The sequence below is a fragment of the Leuresthes tenuis genome, unplaced genomic scaffold, assembly GCF_036924035.1.
Source record: "Leuresthes tenuis unplaced genomic scaffold, fLeuTen1.0.hap1 SCAF_19, whole genome shotgun sequence".
Taxonomy (NCBI): domain Eukaryota; kingdom Metazoa; phylum Chordata; class Actinopteri; order Atheriniformes; family Atherinopsidae; genus Leuresthes; species Leuresthes tenuis.
The window spans coordinates 4,364,348-4,389,027 of NW_027325373.1; the positions used below are offsets into that span (position 1 = coordinate 4,364,348).

The 24,680-nt window shown below is 41.0% G+C and overlaps 1 protein-coding gene across 2 annotated transcripts in view; it reads left to right on the forward strand.

Moving 5' to 3' along the window:
* Positions 1–11,104: 11,104 nt before the first annotated feature.
* The window catches only part of whrna (whirlin a), a 126,967-nt gene continuing 113,391 nt past the window's right edge, over positions 11,105–24,680 (forward strand). For both annotated transcript variants that reach the window (XM_072372382.1, XM_072372383.1), the window contains exon 1: positions 11,105–12,640. In XM_072372382.1, coding sequence (XP_072228483.1) covers positions 11,894–12,640 — 747 coding nt within the window. In that variant the 5' untranslated portion in view covers positions 11,105–11,893. The remainder of the gene's footprint in view (positions 12,641–24,680) is intronic.

Consider the following 24,680-nt stretch of genomic DNA (forward strand, 5'->3'; position numbering starts at 1 on the left):
AAATAGTCAGAAAACATTTTCCTGGAAGAATTAGCTCTTAGTTACTAAGTTAGCAGGTAATGAATGTGTTTTGGAAGAATATGCAAAGCGGCCATATACTGCAACTCCAGCAAGCTTCAGTGGTACAACACCAGGGGGCAGAAGAAACCATCCATCACTGTCTCCAGTTCACCAGGAGCGCTTCCTAATGATGGTAATGAGAGCCAAGGCTTGGAGTTTCTCATTAAAGCAGAAAGCAGCGTCTACCAGGAAATGTTTTTCATCTTTAAGTAGCATGAGTCTCCCTGTCTGCACACACGACGCCATCATTGCAGGTACACTTAGCAACAGAAAAACAAGACGCCTGCAGCAAGGCACCTCATATCCAAATGCATTTGGCTTTTGCTTAGAATTTTCCCTTATTTCATAACTTACATGTTCTCTATTTTTTATTTCTTTATTCATATGAGAGAGCTGCAGAGCTACAGTTATATTCACAAAGTAAAGCGCTAAAAGATAACAGGTTTCAGTCTAAATCATCAAACTAGGTCACGAACAAAGAAATATTGATACACAAAAGATTCACTTTTATTCTGTTGGAGGTTGTGTTGAAATCCTGTGCAGCGTCCTTCGAACAAAAATGACAGGAAGCTTCGCTTCCTTTGCTTTCTATTTTTAGACATCAGCACAACAAACAAATCAGAACTCAGGGCCCTAAACATCAAATTGGGATTTATCCTATCAAAGTATCTGTTAATTTAAGGTTAAATATGAAGAGCTCTGCATTCGATGCTGTAGAGAACATGTATGAAGTGTGGAGATAAATGCTTTTTTTTTTTAGTTCATTAATGTTGATATGTAAAGATTATGAAAATAAAATGATATATTTTCTCTTATGTTCCAAATTCAGAACAGGTTGCAGTGCAAATCCATCTCTGCTTGTCTAACCCTCATACAGTTTAAAGGTTTATCTTATAGAAAGTGACTATTCCAACGCTCGACAGTCAAGTTTTTTCCAACATTACAGATTGCTGTGATAAATGTCATGCCTCTAATTGTTATCTTTCTCACGTTTTATTGTTGTCCCCTAGTTTACAGTTTTTGGCAGAGGTACTGTAATACTGTAAAAAAATGCATTATATAAATCCCCCTCTCCCCCCTACATAGACATATATGGTCTACCACAAGAATACAAACGGCTCCCTGTCAATCAGCTGAAGGTTTTATCATTTACCTCACAAGCAGCAAGGCGGCATTTAATCTTTCTCTGGAAATCAAGAAGTTTTCCTTCTGACAGCCAATGGCTCCGTGATGTAATGTCTCTTCTCAAGCCTGGAAAGATAAATCATTCATTCCGAGGTAACTCTTATCTTTTTGTATTGATATGTAAATATTAGCAGTCCCATCAGTTCTTCACGTTCATTTGTGAGTGTTTTATTATTCCACCCACACTACATTGTATTTCCTCCAGCCAGGATTTTGGCCTTCACAATTGATAGTCAAGACATCTTGGTCCAGATGATCTTGTGGTAATAATCTAAGGGCTGTATATACAGTCGGAGACACATCTGATCAGTCAGATAAGGTATGCTTTGGTGCGGAATTTTACATACTAAACTGTTGGTAAAACTCTTGCGAAGAAGTTGTTTGAAGCTTTTTCTATTGCTGTCCTCTTGTGGCGTCACTTAAAAGTAGGGCTGGGCGATATGGAAAAAAGTCACATCACGATATTTTTTTATATCAGTTGATATCGATATATAGCGGGTTCATAACTTTTAAAATCCACTTGAACCCCTTATTTCCCACTGTGCTTATTGGTAGCGTGTCTTTTACAACACAATAAGCTAATGCAACTGTAATATCAGGTGTCTCTTAGATTCTTTGTCATACGGCGCTGGATGAAGCAGACTCTATGGTCTTCTGTTGCTGCTGCACAGGCCTTGTTATTGGGGGAAGATGTGAAGATGTGAAGATGGGGGAAGAAGCCACGTGATTGGTTCAGTGCAACTCTCGTGTCATTGGCTATTCAAATTGTCTGTCAAAAGATGGACGAATGTAATCTATTGAAAAGTATATCGACCATGTTTCATATCTCTATCGAGGAAAAGTTATTCCTCGATAGCTATCGTTATAGTTTCATCGCCCAGCCCTACTTAAAAGGTATCACTGAAGTGAGCATAGAAAACTAAACCTCTGTAGCTGCTAATTATCTTTGCTCTCTTAGTTGAAGTTTACGACATAATACACCTGAATCTACTCCCACATCTCTACTGCACAGTGGTTTCCAGACTTAGCAGAGAAAGAGGAATCCATCACGAGAAGATCAACAATCTCTTTGATTCTGCTACATCTATACAGATTTTTTTCTTCTTCAGAGTCAAAATCATGCTAAACCAACAGCTTCCCCTTATAATGGCCTTTTTGGTAGGTTTTATTGTTGTATGATGTGAAAACTGCTGTTGAAGCTTTGATTCAGGGTCACACTTGTTAAAAAATGGTGATGAGGAATATTCTCACCATGAGAAATTTTATCAGCAGCTCAAAACATTGTTGGGTTGCATGAAATCAATCAATCTACTCATCAATATAACTTCCGATTCTGACCAATCAGAACACAGCCACGCGAAATCCCTTTGCACTGATTTCTTTGCAGCAGAAACCTGGGAAGGATTTCCTGTTACAGCCAAATGGCTAAGCAAATATCTGCATCTAGCATCTGAATTCCTCTCTGCACACATATTCTTACTTTGTGTTTCTTTGTTCTACATTGCTGACATGAGTGATCATGTCTGGCAGCACAGTGGTAGTTGGTTGTTCGGCTGAGGCATAAAGATGCATCTCTTTTCCAAAAGAATATGAGGATTAACTTCCTGGAAACAAACTGTTGCCTGGGGGGATGTTTAGAGGGATTTTTACCAACATTTTACGGACAAATAGATTTTTTTTCAGAAAAAGAAACCAATCTGGACATTTACTGCCAGTTTAATTTGATTTCACAGAAATGTGTGAAACAAACTTAGCCTCTTTAACAGCATTACACGGTGGTGATATGTAATGTCTTCACATTGCGTGCCACCACCAGGAACAATGCTAATGGGAAGTCAGTGAGTGGCTTTGTGCACTCAAATTCGCTCAAATGGCATAGCATGAAGACAAAAAATGGCTACTTTCTGGGTCAGGAGTGCATCGTGGTGAAACTTCCAAGATACAAAACCTTCAACTAAGACACCTTGATCAGAATCCCAAGTGGCAGCACTGTTCCATTGCCCAACATCTACTTGTTTTAGAGGCTTTTTTGAGTTGTTTTAGATTGCGAAAAATGTTTTTTTTCTGCCCCGTAGTGAGTGGCTTTTGGCTTTAGCTACACACTTTAGAACACTCTGCCTGCTGCCTACTGGAACTGATTATCATTACAGTAAAACCCAGAAAGAATACCAGTACTTACCAGCATAGGAAGCTGTTTCTTTCCCAAACAAAAGTTAGGACTAATCAGCTTTCTATGCTGGTTGCAAAGCAAACAGATTCTCTCAAGCTGGATTCTCTCGTGTTTGTGATTTAGCAAATCTCACGAATGTCCAGCTGCTTCTTGAGGTAGTAAAAGTGTACTCCAGGGAGGCTGAGTCCAATGTGACATCATGGTTCGGAGTGGTGTCAGCTACAAAAGCTCATATATTATTTCAGCTTTAAGGAACAAATGATGGGTTTGATGAAACTCACTGAATGCAAACATGTTTGTTGGTTGAGAAGAATACTTCACAGGGAGCCTTAGTCAGAACAATTCCTTTAAAGAGAGGCATAAAGTTTCCAAATATGTAATGCATTCCTTTTCCACAAAGTCTGAAGCTTCTAAATATAAAAGAATAAGCTCCTGGTCGAGTTCAGTCTTCGACATGGATAAGTCACATAGTAAAAAAAACCGAATAGTTAAGTTACAGTTAGTTTGATTGTTTTTTGTTTCTGGTGTAACTGAGACTGTGGGTTTGGTCCTATGCTCTGGAGGCTGTGTATAAAGTTGATTATCCTTCCTCTGCCTCTACATGTCTTCAGGTCTCTCCTTCACCTCAGTGTTGGATGATCCATGGGTGGTGCAGCCTCACATAGCGGTGTGACTGCTCTGATCACTGAGAACTGGAGTCATCTGAGCTGCCAGGTACTTTGGCACCAGGGCTGTGCTGCGAGCTATCATCTATCAGAAATATGCCAACCGCAAGCCTGTGGTCTCCCAGAAGAGAAATAAAACAAGGCGGGTGGGGAGGTGACGGAAGGCAGGAGAAGGGGATGAAAACAGCTCCAGTTGATGTCTGCCAAAATCCTCTTATTTATTATAAAATCAGTTTCCCAAAGTTTCCTCATGCCTCAGAGAAACAAGACCCAGGCCAGGATATTGTATTAGAATATAATTTTGTACACTATGTTAATGTGAGCTTAACTGCAATCATGTAAACCTTCCAAAAATAGGAGCTAGTCTTCTTTTTTATCATGCTAAATAAATTGAATTCATCCAGGAAATGTTTTTTATTGTGATAAAAATGTGTGATTTAAGTCGGTAGAAAGAAAACAAGAATATAATTTAAAATGACCAAGTAACTCTCGTCAGACTCAGTTCATTACTCTCCCTTCCACAGGGATATATCATGTGCTAGAATCTGTTTTATTTCAGGTTTTTATTCCTTAATGAAGTCATCCATTGATCAAATGGAACAATGTGCTGCTGAACTTTAAGCTGACTGCATGATTAAAACGGGGCCCCTGACTCTGGCTTTGTGATGCACACTGCAGGCTATTTCTGGTCATGAATGGTGCTGCAGAGCTCGAGCTGCCAGGATTTTGTTTGTTGAGATTGGCTTTTTCTGCACAACAGCAGCGTTAGGGGGAACCAGCAGTTATCCGAATGTGCAGATTTTCCAGCATACGCTCAACTCTGCTCTGCTCTGACTGATGATGATGGATGCACATTTTATCTTTGCTGATTATCTAACCATTAAACCATGGGCCTGCATGTTGCCTGTGTGGGTGTGTGTGCACTTTTTATTCTTTGTGCAAATCGTGTGGAGTTGTGTCCTCAGTCAATCCACAGAGCAGCTGTGATCAGTCGTTTGATTAGATAATCACGATGGAGCGCAGCAGAGTATTTTTAAATGTGGATCTGTGATGTTGAGTAGGTTAGCAGGAAGAAAAGGGTACCACCACAACCTTAAGGTTTGATTATCAGGATAACCTCAACACAAATGAATGGCTTTATTAATGCACACGAAGTTAGGCATCAGAAGACATCTGTGGCTCTTTTAAAAATGACTTCTGTGAAATCCCCAGTATCTTTGATGATGCTCCAAACAGCTTTAAATCCTGCAGTAATTAGAATGGCTAATTAGGTACATTACACACACAAAAAAAGACTGTTATGCCAAATCTATTTATTAAAGCGTCTTTGGTTTTATGTTTTTCTGAGTCCAACACGGGTCCTTTGTAGTTGGGGTAGAGATCAGTTTCAAACTGCCACTCACCTCATTAAGAAAGCAAAGTTTCTTTGTACAGCTTTACGGTCTTTGGTCTCTTTAAACCCCATGAAAGCTTCTCCACAGGGGGGGGATACCCATAAAGTAAATTGGATAGACCTGACAGCAAATTTACAAAAATGCTCCCGTTCCTATCTTCTAGATCCAATCATACAACTTGTTAAAAATATCATTAAAAACAACATGTGTATCTATATATTTACCAATTCAGATCAAGAAGGCATTTTGTTTTAAAATCTGTCATGAGGGTGTTACGACTTGTTTTTTTTGGTAATATTATGCAAATTACAGGGTGCAGGTGCCAAGCTCCGATTGGCTAACACTTCAGTCCGTAGAGGATTGGCTACGGGGAGTGGACTTCTTAAGAAAGACCTGGGATGATGACAGCAGGTGGAGTTTTCTCCTGTTTCCTTAGTCCAGGAAGGTAAGTGGTAAGCTTTGTTTAGGTCAGCTTCCCTGTTGTTTTGGTCTTGGCCCATCCTGAAGCCTATTAGTTCTATCTCCAAGTTGACATTACATTTCTTGTGCTTTGGTTACCCCTAAATGGGGCATAACAAGGGCCTTGTCATATTTTACTCTTCCTTCCTTTAGAAAGATTTGATACATGAACATTTCTGGGCTTGTGCTTTTGAGAATAATATGTCTACAAAAAAATTGATTCAAGAGCAGAATGTATACACTTGTGCCAATAGTTGTTTGAGAAAAAATAATTACTTGGCTGTATTGATGCGAAGCCCCGTCTCTAATGTCACAGTTAAATGAAGTGAGCGCAAGGAAAACAACACCTGCACACACTTCCCTCTGTTGTTCAAACACACTTTAATCAAAACGACAGCTTCTTAGCGTTCAGTCTGCGTTTAGACTGTCAAAGACGTCATCGGCGAGCTCATTCATAGAGCTGGCAGGTTATTGATCCTCCTGTCTGCTGGACCATAAGACTTTAGAGCTGATCAGTGGGGAAAATGTGTTGTTGCGTGATTCGATGGGGATCAAATATTGTGTATGTTTTCAGACACTGAGGCTCTCTTCCCTGCAGTCACAGACTGATCTCCTGTTGCCTCACACATACAGGCGAGGGTGCAAGCTTATTTCAGTGGTGCCCCCAAGTTTGTGAACCATTAAGATTGTTTTCCATATTTATGCATGAATAGGACCACAACATACAATTCTCACTATAAAAGTACACCAAGAGGCTCAGATTAAACTAATTAAGACATGTACAAAATACTTTTTCATTTACTTCAATATTACCGTACATACATGTCAGTACATCGACCAGTTAGCCATAACATTAAAACCAGTGACAGATGACGTGAAAATGCAGTTCTGCAGGGAAGGCTACTTAAACCTTTGACAAAATTATCATGAAATGACCAAACATGTGGGTTTGGAGTCAGAAATGTGGCACCTTGGTTCTACAAGATATCTACATAACGCCAAAGGATAAAACATGTAACCATGACCAAAACCAGAAATAAATTAGTAAAATTCCTACTTTTAATTTATTATTAATTGACTAAACATTTATTTGCCCTCACTCTTGTTGGTCTCCCCCAGCTCCTGACACAACTCAGTCTCCTGATGGAATGTGTAACAGCTACAGTGGTCCACAGTACAAAATGCCTAAAGGAAGAAACAAGAAACGGTCTAAAATTTGTTTGATTTAATTTATTTGTTCAGAAGACACTAGATACCTGCTGCATGGTGATCTTCTTGACTTACCCCGTCATGCTACATGGCAATGTGCATGTTACACAGGAGGAGTGGTGGATGATGTTACTCTCATGCAAGAGATTGCTAGCTGGAGACTGAACTTGTATAGTATTTTCCACAGTCCTGTCACTCTTCTGCTCCCCCTTAGGGTTAGTGTGAGAGTTAAAATGACATGGTTTTAGTGAGAGGCGTACACATTGTTGCGTATCTAAATATTCTTGGCATGGGAAGCTGCCCAGTACAAAACAGCAGTCTGGTGACACATCTCAAAACTTTCACTCATGGATTGTGACAATGCTGACCTATTTTTTGGTGCTGCAAATGGAAACAAAGTTGATGCAAAACAGTCGTTCGCCAGAAAACTAAAAGGATAAGCCAAAAGGCTTTTTGCGCTCACCCTGATGAATGCTCTCTCTCAGATTAGTCACAGGTGTTTGACCAATTCTTACCTTAAAAATATCTATTAGCTCAGCTTTGAGCATAACAGACATCTGTTTCAGATTCATATATACATTCATCTACCGCTTGATGAAAACTGATGACTGTTTGAAGCGTTTAATCATGAGCAGCTAAGCCTATTAAACCAAGTATTTAAGCCTTATTAAGCCTTTAGAATGATTACACTTAATCATGGAATTTAATTAGGAGTAGGTAAACTACTTTATTTTAGGAAATTATTCTCTGGGGCAAAATGTCCTGATCCCACTGATCAAGCTAAAGGGAACTGCCAGCTCTCTCTGTTTCATGGTAACACGCACATCATCTTCAAATCAGTGCTGCAGCTCACAGCGGTCACCTCTTGATTAAGACATTAATTGTCCAGCCGCCATGCCAGAATTTGGCTTTGTCCATCACTAGGATTGCAGTGAGTATGTGGAAATTAAAACCCACGACGAGAACCACGATAATTAGTATTTTGGGAGTGTTCCAGAAGAACTCATTGTCTTCTTTCATTTTGCCCGTGTCAGTTTGCCTTGTCCTTGCTTGCCATCATTAATGTAAGAAGCTCTCTGTCTTTCCACTGTTCTGTCTGTTGTGCAGCTTGTCTTTGTCCATTATAATACAGTTTGTCTTGGCACTGTTTCCCATTGCTGAACTATTTTAATTATTTTAAACATACTCATAATCTTGTTAAGATACTTCTAATTACACGTGTCGTATCAGATTTCTTCTTTACACTCAGAGGCAGCAGAAACAAAATTATCATTCATCTGATTTGTAGTTGAATGTCCATTCCAACATTCACTTACTTCTTAGTCTCCTTGTACTGACATGTCTTATGTCTTGGAGAAATTCCATTTGCTTTAGCTGCTAAATGCACTTTTTTCACCAGCTAACTTCTTGTTTCCTGCTGTTATGGGCTGATCATTCACGGTAGAGTTTTTTTTACTGAGAATAGCTGCCTCCAACACACTCTGAGCAGACTGAGAGTGAGTGAAAACACAGAAGTAGCCGGACAGAAAAACGAGACTGTACCTTCAGTAATAGCCCATGATTAATATCAAGTTGTACACAACCAGTGTGAGAGCGCATGGTTGCTTGTCTCCTTTCTTTCTGTGTGGTCCTGTGAGTAACTGGCAACCCATCCAGGGTGTACCCTGCTATTCACCCAGTGGCATCTAGGATAGGCTCCAGCCCCCCGAGCTACCCTCCAGCATCTCTGACATGGATTACGTAAGAAAATGGACGGATGGATGGATGATATGCTGCCTCTAGTGGTCTTGAGAGCAGCTGCATGTGAAATGTGAAAAATGGCATCCATTAAGGCAGGGATGTCAAACTCCGGTCCTCAAGGGCCGCTGTCCTGCAGGTTTTAGATGTTTCACTGCTTCAACGCACCTGATTCAGATCAATGCATCATTAGCAGACTTGTGCAGAACTTAACAATCTTTCGAAGAGATCCATTTAATCTGAATCAGGTGTGTTGAAGCAGGGAAACATCTAAAACCTGCAGGACAGCGGCCCTCGAGGACCGGACTTTGACATATGTGCATTAAGGTAATACTGGTTTAGGATTTTAGTCCTAACCACCATGTTATTTAACGCTAACCAAGGAGCTTTGATTTTTTAAAATCTATTTTATCATCCATTTTTAATCTATTGTCTAAACCCAACTCTTACTACTGTTTACCTTGTGCTGCCAGTATGAACAGAAGCCACCCATACATTTCATATTTAATGGTGTCAACTGATTAGTTATTTGGCTGTTTTGATTGAACTTGGAGAGAAAACTGAGGCTCAGCATGTAGCTGAAGAAAGCTTTTACAAATTTTCTTTGAGTTATTTCATATATTGTAACAGGAATGGATGTAGACGTTTGAAAATGACATTTTACAGGTGTTTCACAGGTGTTTTGGGGGTTGTTCTAATCCTTTAAATACTGAATATGCCGCTGTGATCACAGTCAACATTTACAAACTTCAAAGGTTTGAACAAATCCGGTGGGATTGTGAGTGTTCCAACACATCAGTTAGAACCAGATGAGACTACGCTTGATGCAGACAAAAGGATTTTTACCTCAAACCCCAAATTGTCTATTTTTCAAGTGCTTAGAATTACAGCAATTGCACAGTCAATACCTGTTATTCTTTGTTGCTTTGAAAACTGTAATCCAAAACATTTTGATTATTGTAAACGGCAGCATGTCATTTCAAGTGGACTGTATTACTGGCAAGAGGCAATTTGCAACCACGCTGGGTGTACAGTCATTTCACTGTACAGAGGGCTCTTTTTGGTGTTATTACTGTTATTAGCAGATACTTCTGAAGCAAAGCTCCTCTTCGGTATCGATCACTCATCACACAGCTTTTTATCACTTGTTGTGTTATTCTCTCACAAAAAAACACTTACATGCTGTAGTTTTATGGATGAGCATCCACACCTGACGGATGAACATTTCACCCATAAACAGGACCAAACCATTAAAGGTATGCTGGACAGCCTGCACTCCTCTGGGGCGACCGCACATGTTTATGGAATCTGGCTGCAGGAATTCTCTTTCCCATCAGACCATTACTGAGGTTTGCAAGACATTCTGGGTAATAGGGCCCAGCTTGCGGTTTGGTGCTCCATTTAATTCTTTCGAGGCTGTATGACTTTGAGATAAGGCTCTAACTCAAAGTAAGTTAATATCTTGCAAACTATGACCCACGTCAGAAACAATTATAACAGATTACAATAAAAAATGCAAGCCTACATATTAAACAATGTTGCCATAAACGGAAATGTCACCATTCCAGAGGTTATTTGAAGTTAGAGGATTGATTGAGTGAATGAAATTATATATTGATAAACCTTGCATGCACTTATCAGACACTTTTCCTTCTTTCTTGCCTGGGTTGCTGCTCGCTGACAGTTCTGCTGAGTTACTTTCAGTGCTGACTTTATCTATCTATCTATCTATCTATCTATCTATCTATCTATCTATCTATCTATCTATCTATCTATCTATCTATCTATCTATCTATCTATCTATCTATCTATCTATCTATCTATCTATCTATCTATCTATCTATCTATCTATCTATCTATCTATCTATCTATCTATCTATCTATCTTATCTATCTATCTTATCTATCTTATCTATCTATTTATTTATTTATTTATTTTCAAACAATGAACTGTTGGCTGAAGAAAGTAAGCGGAACGACCTTTAATGCCTGTTTAAACAGCTACTGGCAGTTTATACGAGCTCTGCTTTTTAAAACACAAGCCAAAGGACAAGTGTTAAGCGCACACGCGCCACAACAAAAGGCAGCTCACCATAATTAGTCACTTAGCCCGACGTGTTTTTGCAACACGCGCCCGCTATACGTTAAAAGCAAGGTATTGGCTGCACGGGATTGCGTCATTTCCGGACAGGGGACGGTCACAGGAGAGCCGACGCTTCTCACTAGATGTAGTAGAGTCTGCGGAGGTGGTAACACCGAGCCAACAAGAAAAGCACCGAACAAACGCTTCTTCCAACAGCTGGATATATACAATTTTGCGAGTTTGACTTCATTTGCAAGTCAAATGCGAACGGAGCGGGATATTATGAACTCTTCGGAACGCAGGAACGGAGCACAAAAATAACTTTTATAAAAATGTTTTACCCCCTTTTCAGCGTCGAGGAAGTGTTTAGTTTTTCTGGTTTAAGTGTTTCCAAACCAGCGGAGGAAATGCGCGGAGCTCATTTTTAGGTCTGGTGTTGTGTGCTGTTTCCCTGGAGCGGAGCTGCGAAGCGGACACCACAGAAGCGGCAGCTCGGCAGCCACCTGACGTCCTGGAAAATAAGACGGCAGCTAATGACACGCAGGCTGAGAGCCTTACGTGGCGCATTAAGCTCTCAGACGAAGCCGGGCCAGTTTTACACGAGGCTGTAGCGTGTCCAATGTTGACGCACCGTCTCGCACGTTGAAGTTACTGTCTGTGAAATAACTTGTGGTAACTACAAATTCATTTGTGCTCGGTCAACGATTGAAATAGTAGGACTTATTTTGCTGTTGATTAATCTATATATATGTAAGTCCAGCTAATTTAGGGTAACAGTACTTCTGTCAGAGCCAGATATCATGGGTGTAACAGGAGTTCAAGTCCCCGAGCGGTCGTGATGCCAAGTCCCGGTGTGATCCAGCGCCACCAGCCCGTAATGCGTGCTCTGTAACCCGTTGCAGTGTGGCGCGTGTCCCGGTCACACCACCAGGATGAGCAACACCGACCTGGAGCGCATGTCGCTCAGCTCCTCGGCCAACTCGGTGGCTTCCAGCGCGCGGACACTCTCGGCCAACGTGAGGAAGCTCCATAACGCGCTCAACCTCCTGCTCAACGACTTCGAAAGGGAACAGTTCATCCACTGCCTCAACGTCTACCACTCCAAACGCAACGTGTATGACCTGGTGCAGACCCTCAACGTCATCCTCAACGCGCCCAGCAAGCGGCAACTTTTGCCCATGCTGAGGCTGGTTATCCCTCGCTCTGACCAGCTCCTCTTCGAGCAGTACACTTCGGAGGGTCTTTATTTAAAGTCGGATTTAGTTGCAAACAACGGCAACGCTGAGCCGCTGCCGCCGGGGGAGTTCCCCAGCGCCAGCCCGACGCCCTCCGGGCATTTCCCTCCCAACAACCCACCCGAGTTCCAGGTTGCGCTGCGGGGCTCGCCGGACAGCTTCAGCACCAGCAGTGATGGGACAGCTCCCCTGGTGCCGCTGCTCGGGAGGAATTTTATCCACGAGCCCCCGGGTGAGCTGCGGCAGGTCACCATGAAGCGGCACAAGAGCAACGAGGGCCTGGGCTTCAGCATTCGCGGCGGCTCGGAGCACGGGGTCGGGATCTATGTGTCCCTGGTGGAGCCGGGAAGCCTGGCGGAGAAACAGGGTCTCCGGATCGGCGACCAGATCATGAAAGTCAACGACAAAGTCTTCGACAAAGTCACCCACGCGGAAGCAGTGAAGGTAAGCTGCGTGTCTCTTTTGGTTTAAACACATAAAAGGCTGTCATATTGTTTTTAACAGGGAGGATAAATGAGTTGTACACTTGTCTGAGAGTAAAGGGATATAGGCTATTTGCTGTGGCCCCCTCCATCTGCATCTCCCGTGGATGCTATGTTGCTGTCTCATGTTAATTATGCGTTTGGCCTGCGGGATTAGAATTGACCGCTTGGAGATAACAAGCCATGATTTGTTGGGAATTAATTTTGTTGGCTGGAAGCAGCTTTGGTTATTTATAACGTCAGCACGAAGGTTTTTTTCCAGCAACAGTGGAGCATAAACTGGAGATTACTACTCTGAGGAATCTCGCATGTAATTACACACCATGAGTGCAAGTGGTAACCATAGAGGCGCGTGTGTGTTTGTGTACACGCTTGTATGGACGGAAGTTGTCCGCTAAGGTCATAAACCTAAAAATAAAGACCTTATTGATCCCTTTGTACTATTATTAATACTTGTAATGTACAACTAAATGTGTAGAAATGCTGTTAAAAAATGCGATGAGAGTACAGTGAAACGAGTTCAGTGAGCTGTCCGTGGTGCTGAAAAATCACCCTGGAGTTTTCTATTCTTTTTGTTTACGTTTTTTTCATAACTTTTTTCATCACTACTGTAGTTTACAGGTGTTCATGGTTTTTTAGCAAGGTGCAGGTCCATTTGGGGAGCTGTTTTAATAGTGTTTACTTCTGTTTCGAGATTAGGAGCCTTTATCAGTATGCTGTGCATCCTTGTGTTATACCGCTGTTGTATTCATTGTTACAACTAATAAATAAATATAGAAAGAAAGACATTCATGTTGGGTGATAGTTTTGGCGATATTTATCATCTGTTTATCCAAATAGAGATTGAACGTAGCTGAAAGTTGGGGGTCAGACTGCAGATTGCAGCCTGAATTGAGTCATTTCTAACCTTCACTGATCTTGAGAAAGTAATCCACACCCCCCCAGTGTGGGTTTTTGTAATTCACTTTATGTAAGGCTTAGCCATAAAACAATACCCTACCTGCAGTTAATCCAAAGTACTATCGCCTAATAAAGCTTTATGCCTGTTCTTCTTTTTTTTTATTGCTCTACTCTGGTCACCTGAAGGTGGAGGCTCGGCAGAATTTAGGCCCGATTTGCCATACGTTTCTTTTTATTGGTTCCTTTTCTTTCTTCTACCTTCTCTGTTGGTTGTTTCCTCTGCTACAAGCTGTTTTGTTTTGTCGTCGTTAGCTCAGTGCGTCCTCTCATAGTGTCTGCGAGGAAAATCCACAGATCCTATTCATCTGCAACAGATATGTATGCTGAAGTGACGCCATCATTTTCTCATGTTGTCTCTCGAAGGTTTGTCATATGCATCTTTGACAAGAAGGCAGAAAAACATCTGTGCAGAAATTTAAGCATGTTTCCCCGATCAGCTTTATCCACATTCAGTCATCTCTCATCTGGAGAGTTTGGTGATGTGACTTTTAGAGAGCATGGGTCATTCCTTGGGTTAGCGGATTTTCAGATTAAGGGGAGTGAAAGCAAATATGAATTAAAATTTACTGATCTCTTTACTATCTCACTTTACTGTATATTTTTGTTTAATTCGATTTTCTTTCTGCTCTGTCACCAACTCTAATCCTTGCCATCCAAATGCTATCCCTCTTTTGATAGCTACTACTAATTATTATGCTATCACTGCTGGCTATCCTGTTGTTGTTCTTTGCCTGACAGGTCAGGCATCCAGCCAGCATGGGAGCTGTCCTCTCTGAGCTAAAATCCCCTGGAGGTTATTAATGCTTTAGCTTGGTTATTTTTACGTCTTCTTAGTTTATCCTACACTCTCTTCTAGGCTTTTAGAACTGTAATCACTCCACTCTCTCTTGCCAAGATACCTTGGGATGTTGTTTGCATTTGGAGTAGTGCCACATTAAAATTGAACGTTACCACATATGGTCAGAGATTGTCTGAACAAGCAGCATATGTGTTGCCATTTGTAGTTCTGCTCCAGAGGAAAGTTCCCAAAAGGTGAACCACTACTCCACTTCACGTGATTTGTAATTCGCATGTCACAGAAACTTTTCACTTAAGGGAATCGTAGTCAGACTATTGAGCTGCTTCTAAAAGCACTCTTTCCTTGCTTGAACACTCGCCCGTGATCAATAATTGGATGATCAGTTTTGGAGTTCACATACCACAACACTTTAAATAAACATGCTCTTCTTTAATGGCTAACTTTGGGGAATTATAACCATCTTAAAACATTTTCTCGTAAATCTTTCATAGTTGCGGTTTTTATTCTTGGTAGAATTCGAAGTCCTTACTGCGTCAAGTTAAAGTCTGGCAGCTTAGACTGTAGAGAGCTCATGCAATGTAAGCTTCTGGCATGTTTGACAGATGAAGTGCCACCACTGAATAAGCTGCTGTCTGGATGCTCTTGATGAATTCAGTTGTGACAGAAATCCATCTCATCCAGGCTCCTCACCTTGAACTGAACTCTGCTTAAACTATGTATTTGCTCTAAAAAAAAAAAAAAAAGCTCCAAAATGAGGACTTCTGGTCCAATGAGGTTAGGTTCACTATAGGTGCTCTCATCAAGTACTTTTACCAGAGATTCTCTTTCCATCATCATGGGTTGAGATTGACTAAACAAGCCACAGTCTCACAAAGTGTGAGTTAAGCAAAGAAAGGAGTGTTCTGGACTTGTAACGCAAAGCAAAGTGAGTGTTGTCTTGTTTATTGTCTTTGTCCCCTTGATTAAATTATCATACAATTTCATTATATCAGACAAACCTCCTTCCCTGAAAAGCTGGGAAGTTTTCTAAAGCACAATAGAAATGTGAATCTGTAATTTGTTCATTCATTTGGACTTTTATTTAATGGACACATGCGCCTTGGAAGGAGTAAGACTTTGGTGAATGCTCTTTTTATATCCATTCCTGACACCCCCACCTGGCACCAATCTGCTGATTGGAGAATCTTCCAGAACAGAATTTTGTATTTATATCCTAAATCCTAATTTTTCTATCTTTCTTTGCCTTTTTTTGTGTTTTTTAGCATTAAATTCCAGTTTTGATTGTTTAACTACAATGAAGTTGATCAACTAAGTCACCAAGGAAACAATTTTGTTTGTACCATCTGTTTGATAAAGGTTAAAATTAATTAGATTTATTTATTTTTTGTTTAAGAAAATATTTTCTAAATATGAGTTGATGTAGTGGTATAGGAAATGGATGGATGGAGTTGATGTAGTTGGTTTACTGTTTTTTTTTTTATTGTTTTGTCCTTGGGTAACATTTAAAACTGAAGCATGTCACGTTTTAAAGGCAAAGCTGCCACTGCGTGGGGTCCTTACATTAAATCCAGAGCATTGCATAATAAGTAGGTTACTCAACTGGAAATTCTCCACAGCATGCACTCTGGTGCAAGCCTGCACATTAACAACATCAAGCAAGAGGGACCTCTGTCACAACAGTAGAATCGGCTCCAAGCTATGAATCAGTTTATAGCGTAACAAGATTTCCTCCTGCCTCCCACCATCTAATCAACACACTTACCATTAGCAGTCTGCAGTGCTGTTCCAGGCCACCCTGAGTCCATACCTCTAACTTGTGGCCAAGCCTTTGCATGCCAGTATCCCTTGCAGCGGCCTGCTGTAGGCGTTGACTCAGAGAGTTTATACTGGCCAAGTATTCTTCTATTTTTAATCCCCCTTTGCGCTGTGGTCCCTTTGCAGGTTCCCGTTATGCTCATAGCATTTCTTATGATTTCAAAACATATAGATCCACATAAGACAGGCAAAATGACTACAGTTATAGTTCCCTTCCTCACTCTGTCTTCATATTCTGCCTTTGTGTCCTTTTGGTTCTTCCCCACACCCTCCTCAGTCTTGAACCCAATGAAATTAAGAAGTACAATGTGGCTGATGGCAATACAAGTCTTTCTTCTTGTTGTTGAGACTCTGGCACCGGATGAAACAATTTATGTCCCAATCCCCTATCCTGTCACATCTCCTTACTGTAGAGCACTCCAAAGGGAAGATGATAATGAAAAGCTACGTAGGGCCGGCTAAATGCTGATGTGGCAGCCAACCCTGACAGGGAACAGGGACTAAGGCAGGCTCTTTGGAAGAGGGGGAAATTCAGCTGTAAGCCCGTGACACTTCATCTGGGAGAAACAAATATCTTATCAGGTTTCGTAGGGTTTGATACAGTGTGGTGAATTAAACTTGAGTAGAAGTATATGACATGGGGAAAAGAATGCAAATGTGTAATTTTCTAAAGGTAAGCTGAGACACTGAGACTTGCTAAAATCTTGCTTTTTGTGCTGTAATAAGCAACTGATCAGAAAGAATCAAAACATCCACTTTTCAAGTCTCTTGCTGCAAGATATTCTTTTGAGTTGTATACTGACTTGCTATTCATTCTTTGTGTGTGTGCGTGTGATAAAGTAGGAGAAGGTAGCTTAACTTCAGGGAGTTTCTGAGGGTTTCTGTAGCTTCTGTAAAGGGGGAAATACTTGTTGAAAGTGCGTCCCTCAGTGCTGAGTTGGGCCGGGGACTGAGTCATCTGTCAAGCTGCCAAGAATCGCTGCTCTGACAGGATGACATGATGAAGGGGGGGAAGCTGAAAAATGATAACAGAGCAAATAAACCGGACCAATGCCAGACCCTGACAGGAGAATGGGACTGATAGACAAGCTGTGCATATGTGGGAAACTCTTCCAGCAGCAAAACCTTAAATAATTTTGCATCTCCTTACATTTTACAACCCAGACCGCCTGCTACGCTTGGCAGTGTGAAGGCACATTTAAAACCGTTATACCCGACAGCAATTTAGGGAAGATATTAGTGTCTTTAGACATGCCCTCTGCTATTGTGTGAGCGTAATTGTGTTGCTGTGTTTCTAATTACACTGAGCAGTACATACGTCTACCAATTTACCGATTCTCAGAGAGCATCTTTATGGCTGGAGGCCCCTTGGTGCTCAACATATGTGCTCATCTGAGCCGTTCTGGTGAAGTCTCAGAAAAGGTGAACTACAATACCAATCCAAAAAAAGCTGGGATGCTATGTAAGATGTAAATCAAATCTATGTTTAGATTTCATTCACAATAAAGCACATTTCAAGTGTTGAAAGTGATGATGAATGAATTCTGGATGTGTTTCTGAGCCCATGCGGTGATTTTCACGACAGAATCGTGTCTGTTTTTTTAGCACATTGCTACCTCAGGGACATTATTCAAGGCTGCGTGATGCTTAGAAGAAAGAGGTTCCTGCTTCAAATCTTAGCTGGGACCTTTCTGTAGAGCTTGCAAGTTCTCCCTGCGCCTGTGTGGCTTCCTCCTACAGACCAAAAAACATGCATGTGAGGCTAATTGGTGATTCTAGATCGAACAACGCATGGTTGTTAGTCTTGTTTGTCCCTGTACTGGCCTTGTTTTTGACCCACTGAGAGCTGGGAACGGCTCCAGCTGGATATAACACCATTCTGAAATTGCTTCACAAATTGACACAGACGCAGTGTTTTGCAGATAGCTGAACCTCTGCCCAGCTTTACTTCTGAGAGACTCTGCCTGTGTAAGGTGCTCTTTTTTAATACCTAATCAGTTTACTGATCTGTTTTCCTTCGTAGTGCCTCCTACTTTTTCAGCCTTTCTTTGCACTCGTCCGAACAGTTTCGACACCACGCTGCTGCCGTTAAACAGAAGATGAGCTAATATTTTCCGTCACTGGATGTTTTTTTTGCATTAAAATATTGGTTTAACAGATTTGCAGATTCTGTGTTTATCCATTTCACACAGCGTCTCAACTATCTTGGAGGTGATGCTGCTCCTTTCTTGTTGTTCCCAGCTCTCCACATTTACTCCCTCAAAGGGAGACAATTAACCTGCTTCCGATTGAATCACATGCTGTAAAGGAGGTAATGCTATAATGCATGGCACTGAGTATGTAAGAGCTGGCATATTGTTTAAAAAAGCAGCATCAAGACGCCCCTGAGGAGACTCAAACCGATTTGTAAGTAGATCGAACAAGTGAAGCTGTTTTTCTTTGCCTCTTTCTGCAAAGTCTCGCTGGTTTACATAAGATGATGCCGTATGTCACAAGTAGCTCATTGAGCTGTGACTATGTGCTCTCCTATAAAGACCTCCACAGTACACAAAATCACGAAGCGCTTGCTGTGCCATGATGTGGCTCCTAAGTGGCTGAAAGAATACAGTTGTTATAAGAGAATGTTACCTCTGTCCAACACTGAGCACTTTTCAGCCTCGGAAACTGTGCTGGCGTTGAAATTAAGGGCACTCTGGCTCGCTCTCAAATGGGTCATGATGAAAAGATTGGTGTGTAAGTTATGTAAGTTACATTAAAAAGAAAAAACGCTCCAGTGTTGCACTTGCCAGGGATTGTTATGTTTAGATTATTTGAAATATAGTATTATATATATAGTTAATCAGTATTAACGAGAATTTATTTAGCCGCAGCAGAAACTTAAAGCTCAGTGTTTTCGGTATGAATTAAGAAGGCGAATTTAACGGGACTTTAACATTTCATTAGTTTGTCAAAGTGGGTTCAGATTGAATTCATTCATTTTAATGGCGGTGCATAATCACAATTCAATTTGACGAAAGCAATTTTCATTAGTTTCATCTGATTTTTAGTCATTATTATGTATTTTTTCAAATTGTTTTTTATATTTCCATTATATTTCTGTTTTTACTCATTCTATTTAATCATTGTTTTTAATGAATTAAGACTTAATTGCTGAATTTGAACTTAATTGGAAGTTAATTGTCAGTACTCGAGTGCACAAGTGTTTTGGCAATTTAGTTTTTTATTGGAAGAATTCACATCGTGAGTTATTGATACACTCATCAGACATAATGTTACAACCATCCTCCTTAAGTCGGTCTTCTAAGAGAGCTGAGTGTGTCCTGGAGAGTCTGGTGGGTTGCAGGGTGGGTTGGTCTTGTAAGTTGATAGGGGAGTTACTCTGTTGTGTTCTTTGAGCCCTTCCTAAGCAGCTTTTAAGGGGCTGTCCTGCTGGGGGAGGCTGCTTTAGGGCAGCACTATTACCTTATAAGGGGTATGACTTATCTGCAAAAATATGTAGGCAGGTGGCGAGTATCGAAGCACCTTTACGTGTTCCCAGCAGAAATGTTTCACTACATTGTAAAAAGATGAGCAACTTTACCTCTCAGTGGTTTTAATGTTATGGCTGTTGGGTGTATATCTGGCAGCTTTCTGCCAGAGTCTGAAGCTTTTAATAGCACACCTAGGGCCACAGTTCAATAATTATCTTTATGTACCTGAAGCCAGTAGTTGCTTACTTATCTTAGTTTCCCAAAGTGTACATTCATGATTTGTCAAGCGCCTCACAGCATATTGAAAAATCTCACTGACTGATTTGAACGGTTTAAACAAAACAGCCCGGCTTTCCCCACTTTCTCACAACTCCTGGCCTCATTAACCGAAAACCTTGAGCTGGGATAAAGTCAAGGACATTTGCAGATTATTTTTTAGCGCAACAGCTGTTTGTAAAGAAGGAGAGCAGATTGGAGTGTTGCACTGGCTGCAGCGCTTAACTGAATAAACGGGTGCCGCTACCCTTGAGCAGGACACTTAGCACCTAACTGCTCCGCTTGCTAACGCTTATTTGGCCCGTGGTCTGTGCTGGCTGGCTGGCTTCCAGCTGTGGCTGTGACAGGGTTGAAGTTTGGAGGATCAGCACTTTGCTGTCGTCTTCCTAATCTCACACATAACAGCTTGAGCTCTGTCTCAAAAACAGATGTCAGTTTCCCATCAGCTGCACACCTCCCGTCCTTTGTCCAGAGACACCGTCAGGCCAGCCAGATTCACGGGTGATTCATGGGTTATTTTCAGTTTAAAATCACATGTTGAACCATCTTAGAGGAATGTTGAAAGCTCTCCTTTCATCCTACAGACTAACATTAACATAGTGAGTAAATGTTTGTTCAGTGCAAAGTGTTTAAGGCTTCCTTTCCAACAGATTTTTACCTCGTCAGTCATTGCCTGCACAGAAAGTCTTTCATCCCTCCGTCTGCTGCCTTTAACGGTACGTCTACCTTTGAGATTCAAAATGGTAAAAGGGTATTTTGTCTGATTTAGTGTGGCAGAGAGGAATTGTCATCCAAACTTTGAGTCCAGAGGGAGGGTAAAGGGAGACAGTATTCTGGTTCAGTGCTTTCAAAGGCAGCACTAAAAGAAGATGAAGGCAAAGGAAAGAAAAACATGATAGATGCATGCGGTTTCGTGTCCGTATAACACTGAAGTGTTTCCTCATTTCTGATGGGATCTTACATGATATCCATCCTAGCTAGCAAAAGCAATACCTCCTCAAAGTTTAAAAAAAAAGTTCTCCATTACTCAGCTATATTTGTCTCTGTAATTATAAATTGAAATATTTATGAATTGCTTTAATTAAGTGGGCGGGGGCCAATTCGGGCTTGCTTTGTGCTGTGGCACGTTGCACTGATGAAAACTGAAGTGTTTACCGGCTTTGAATGCTTAATGGTGTAACAGAGTGAGGGATAATTTTGGTTTTAATTGCGTTTTGGGTCGGACGTTGTCATTAGCGGGTTTTGAAGCTATGATATTTCAAACTGGATGACACGTTATCTACTCTTTTTTCACATAAGACTACATGCTTACTGACAATGCTAACTTTTAGCTTTTGATGTTTTGGATTGTTTTTTAGTTTAAGCCCCCAACTACAGGCTCCCTATTATATTATATTATATTTGATCTTATTTTATTTTATTTTATTTTATTTCATTTTATTATTTTATTTTATTATTTTATTTTATATTATATTATATTAAATTTGATATTTAATCACACATGTGCCCCCAAAAAAGACTCCAGTTTTAGCCTATTGGCTTTGTTTTTTGGAACTGTCCTTTCCATTGGAGTCAAATATCTCATCTTTTTGTCCTTCATTCTTATTCTCCTCTATTTGGGCCACCTGGCATCCCTCAGACCTGTCGAAGTAACTCTACTATAACAGTCTAATTGCTCTAAAATGGAGCCACCAAATGCTTCAGTTCACCGTGAAGGTGTCCCCAATCCATCTCGTGGACTCTGCTGCACTAAATCACTGGAAGCAGTCATTAATATCCGGTCAATGGGCTGAATCCCTCCATTACTGGTGACTTCTGCCTACAGTTAAGGAATGACTAATTCTGTTAGTCCCCACGGTGCTCAAAGTTTAACAGACTTCTGTTTTTTTTTTTTTTTAAGGCTTTGATAAGACCATTACAGTTACCTAATTATCTGAAAATAAAAATCGAATTGGGACTATTGGTCTATATTTTGAGTCTTTAAGGTGCCTTGAAGTGAACTGATTTGGCGCTATTTGGTGTCCTGGACAGTAACACAGGCTGAAATAACAGAAAATTTCAGAATAACACAAAACCCAACCAAAAAACTTGACTTATTATATTTTCATTCATATTTGTACAAATTCCAGCACAGACCAATAACTCTGATAAGAGCCGGTGAACTTGTGTGTGGCTGCCATCACCTCAGGAGGAGGGGTTTATTGAACTGAGCTTGTTGGGTATACGTATCTCAGGCTCTGTGTTTACCATTGTGGAAGTAATGAGACTGAGGAGGTCTGCTTTGAATATCAATGATGAGTTGTAAGGTTCCATTGCTACTTTGGTTTTGTCTGTTTCTCCTTGACGGGTATAATTATTAGCTGTGGACAGAAAGAGGTGTGTACGCTGCTCTCATTCACTCACACAGGCTCAGGTGATTATTATCCTGTTCACAGTCAATTAAAGAAGAAATGGGGACCTTTCCAGAGTGGCAGATACATGATTAAAAGTTTTTTTTCTCTATTAGTGCTTTTTTTCCCTTTTTTCAGTGTTCAACATTTTAGAATCTATTCAGATGTTTCAACTGGTTTGTTGGATTGACAAAGAAACAAGTCTTAAACTTTTAAGACACCTCCAGCTGAAGGATACCTGTCACAGCAAACTCAGTCTATTATTGCTATTCAAAATTCAGTTTGAAATGGCGAAGCGGGATGATTTGTGTGGGGATTTTCTTTTTTGTTTCTGCTCCTGATGTAAATGTTTCTCTGTCTAATCAGTCTTTGTCACCTCCCGATCCACTTCAGAGCTGTCCTACACTGTAATGTATTGCTGTAAATCAACTATTACAACAACATCCATAATAATTGGGAGCCTCGTTTAAGTATTCGTCCAACACATGGAAATGAAAAATGAATGTGGTCGGTTTATCATTAGCAGTAGAAAACTATAATTTATCAGCACAAAACCATATTTTCTGTCCCGCAGCCTCCCACACACACACACACACACACACACACACATGCACTCTGCTTGACTTGAAGGAAGGGCGGTGAACTGAACAGCGGCAGAAACTTGTTTCATGTCCACATGTGGGCGAGTGTGCAAAGTTCTGTCCTGTTGTGCTGCTGTGCCGTTTTGTTTTGTTACAATTAAGTTGCTCTGAGTGCGTTTTATTTAAATCTTGGTAGATTAGCAAAGTTCTGACTCCATATGTTTGGTACCCCTCAGCACAGATAGCTAAACCACCCCACCCCCCCGTTAACTGACTGCAACATGCTCAAGTATACATTCAAGTATACTTTAATCCTCTGTGCCTTCTGGTGGAAATAATAAGCTTTGGCAGCACACCCATTACCAACAGAGCCTTTTGTTCTCAGTGCTCTGGGTATCTGTTGCCATCATTTTCTGACACACAGGAAATCGCTCTGCAGCTGCATGTTGCTGCTTCCCCTTCTGCAACTTTGAATGATGCGTCAGGCTGCACCAATACCAAACCCAGACAAGGAAGTGTCATTCTCCAGTGCTCAGTTATAAACGAGTAACGCATCATCCATAAGGAGGCTGGAGGTTTCTGAATTGCTTGGCTTGGGCCTGGTATTTGACGCCAACCTCGACACAACTGTCAGTCACTTTTTGGGAGGTTGTGGGGGGTGTTCTTGGGCTCTTTTGACTTCTTTCACTTTATAACCGTAGCTTGGGAAACCATGCACATCCAAAAGTGATGCTTGAGGGGCACCGTGTGCATGGAAAATTGATGCAGCGGGCTCCTGACCAAGCACAGGTTTGTGACGAGCAGAGAGTGAGAATGGGTTGACTGCGGGCAGCCCTGCATGACCGCATCCCCAATCATCCCTCATACCGGCATCAGCTGGGATTTAATTTGTGTCCAGTAGGGCTGGTGATAGCGATTTAAAAAGTAATTGAACACGCAAACATAATGTGGTCATTGCAGAATAATAAACGTATTACTTTGTGAATATGATTAAATCTCTGTGGCTTCCTTAGCTCCTTCCGTACTATAGTAAAGGCATTCAGATTCAGAGTCACAAAAGTCTGGTAATTTTACCTCCACTGCCTGATATGTGCAACCATTCAGTGATTGCTTCACTGGAAGAAGAATTTAATAGAGTTATGTAAGCACAAGAGAGGCCGATTTGAATAATCTCCTCCTAAGTGGAGGACTTCCTGGGAGAATGTGAAGCCCTCTGATGTGTGAGTTATCAAGCAGGGGAGGAATAAAAACCACTGGGAGTCATCAGAGAGGATTGACTGTTTCCTTTTTTTTTCTTCTTTCCCCTAATTTTATTCACAACAACATATGTGAGAATCTGAATTTGAGATGGAGACTACCGACGAAAACTAAATCGTCTTTTGTGTGTCTGTCAGATAACAATATTTCCTTTACAACTCACACCATGATTGCCAAGCATGACCCGGCTGCTGTCTCCAGATGTCTCTTTTATGTTTGGGAGGACCAGGGAGGAGCCCTGTTGGTCATCTGATACAGCGTAGATGCCATCTACCCACACACGGGCTCCCTTCATCCTACATATACCATCTGCTGTTTGCCAAATCTTTCAACACCTTGAATAAGACACGTAAACCATAAGAGTGAAAAAGAAAAACAAGGAGGTGTGAAGGAAAATGTAACGAATCAGCGAAAGCTCCGTTGCTGTGGGTTACACATTTTATTTATACAATTA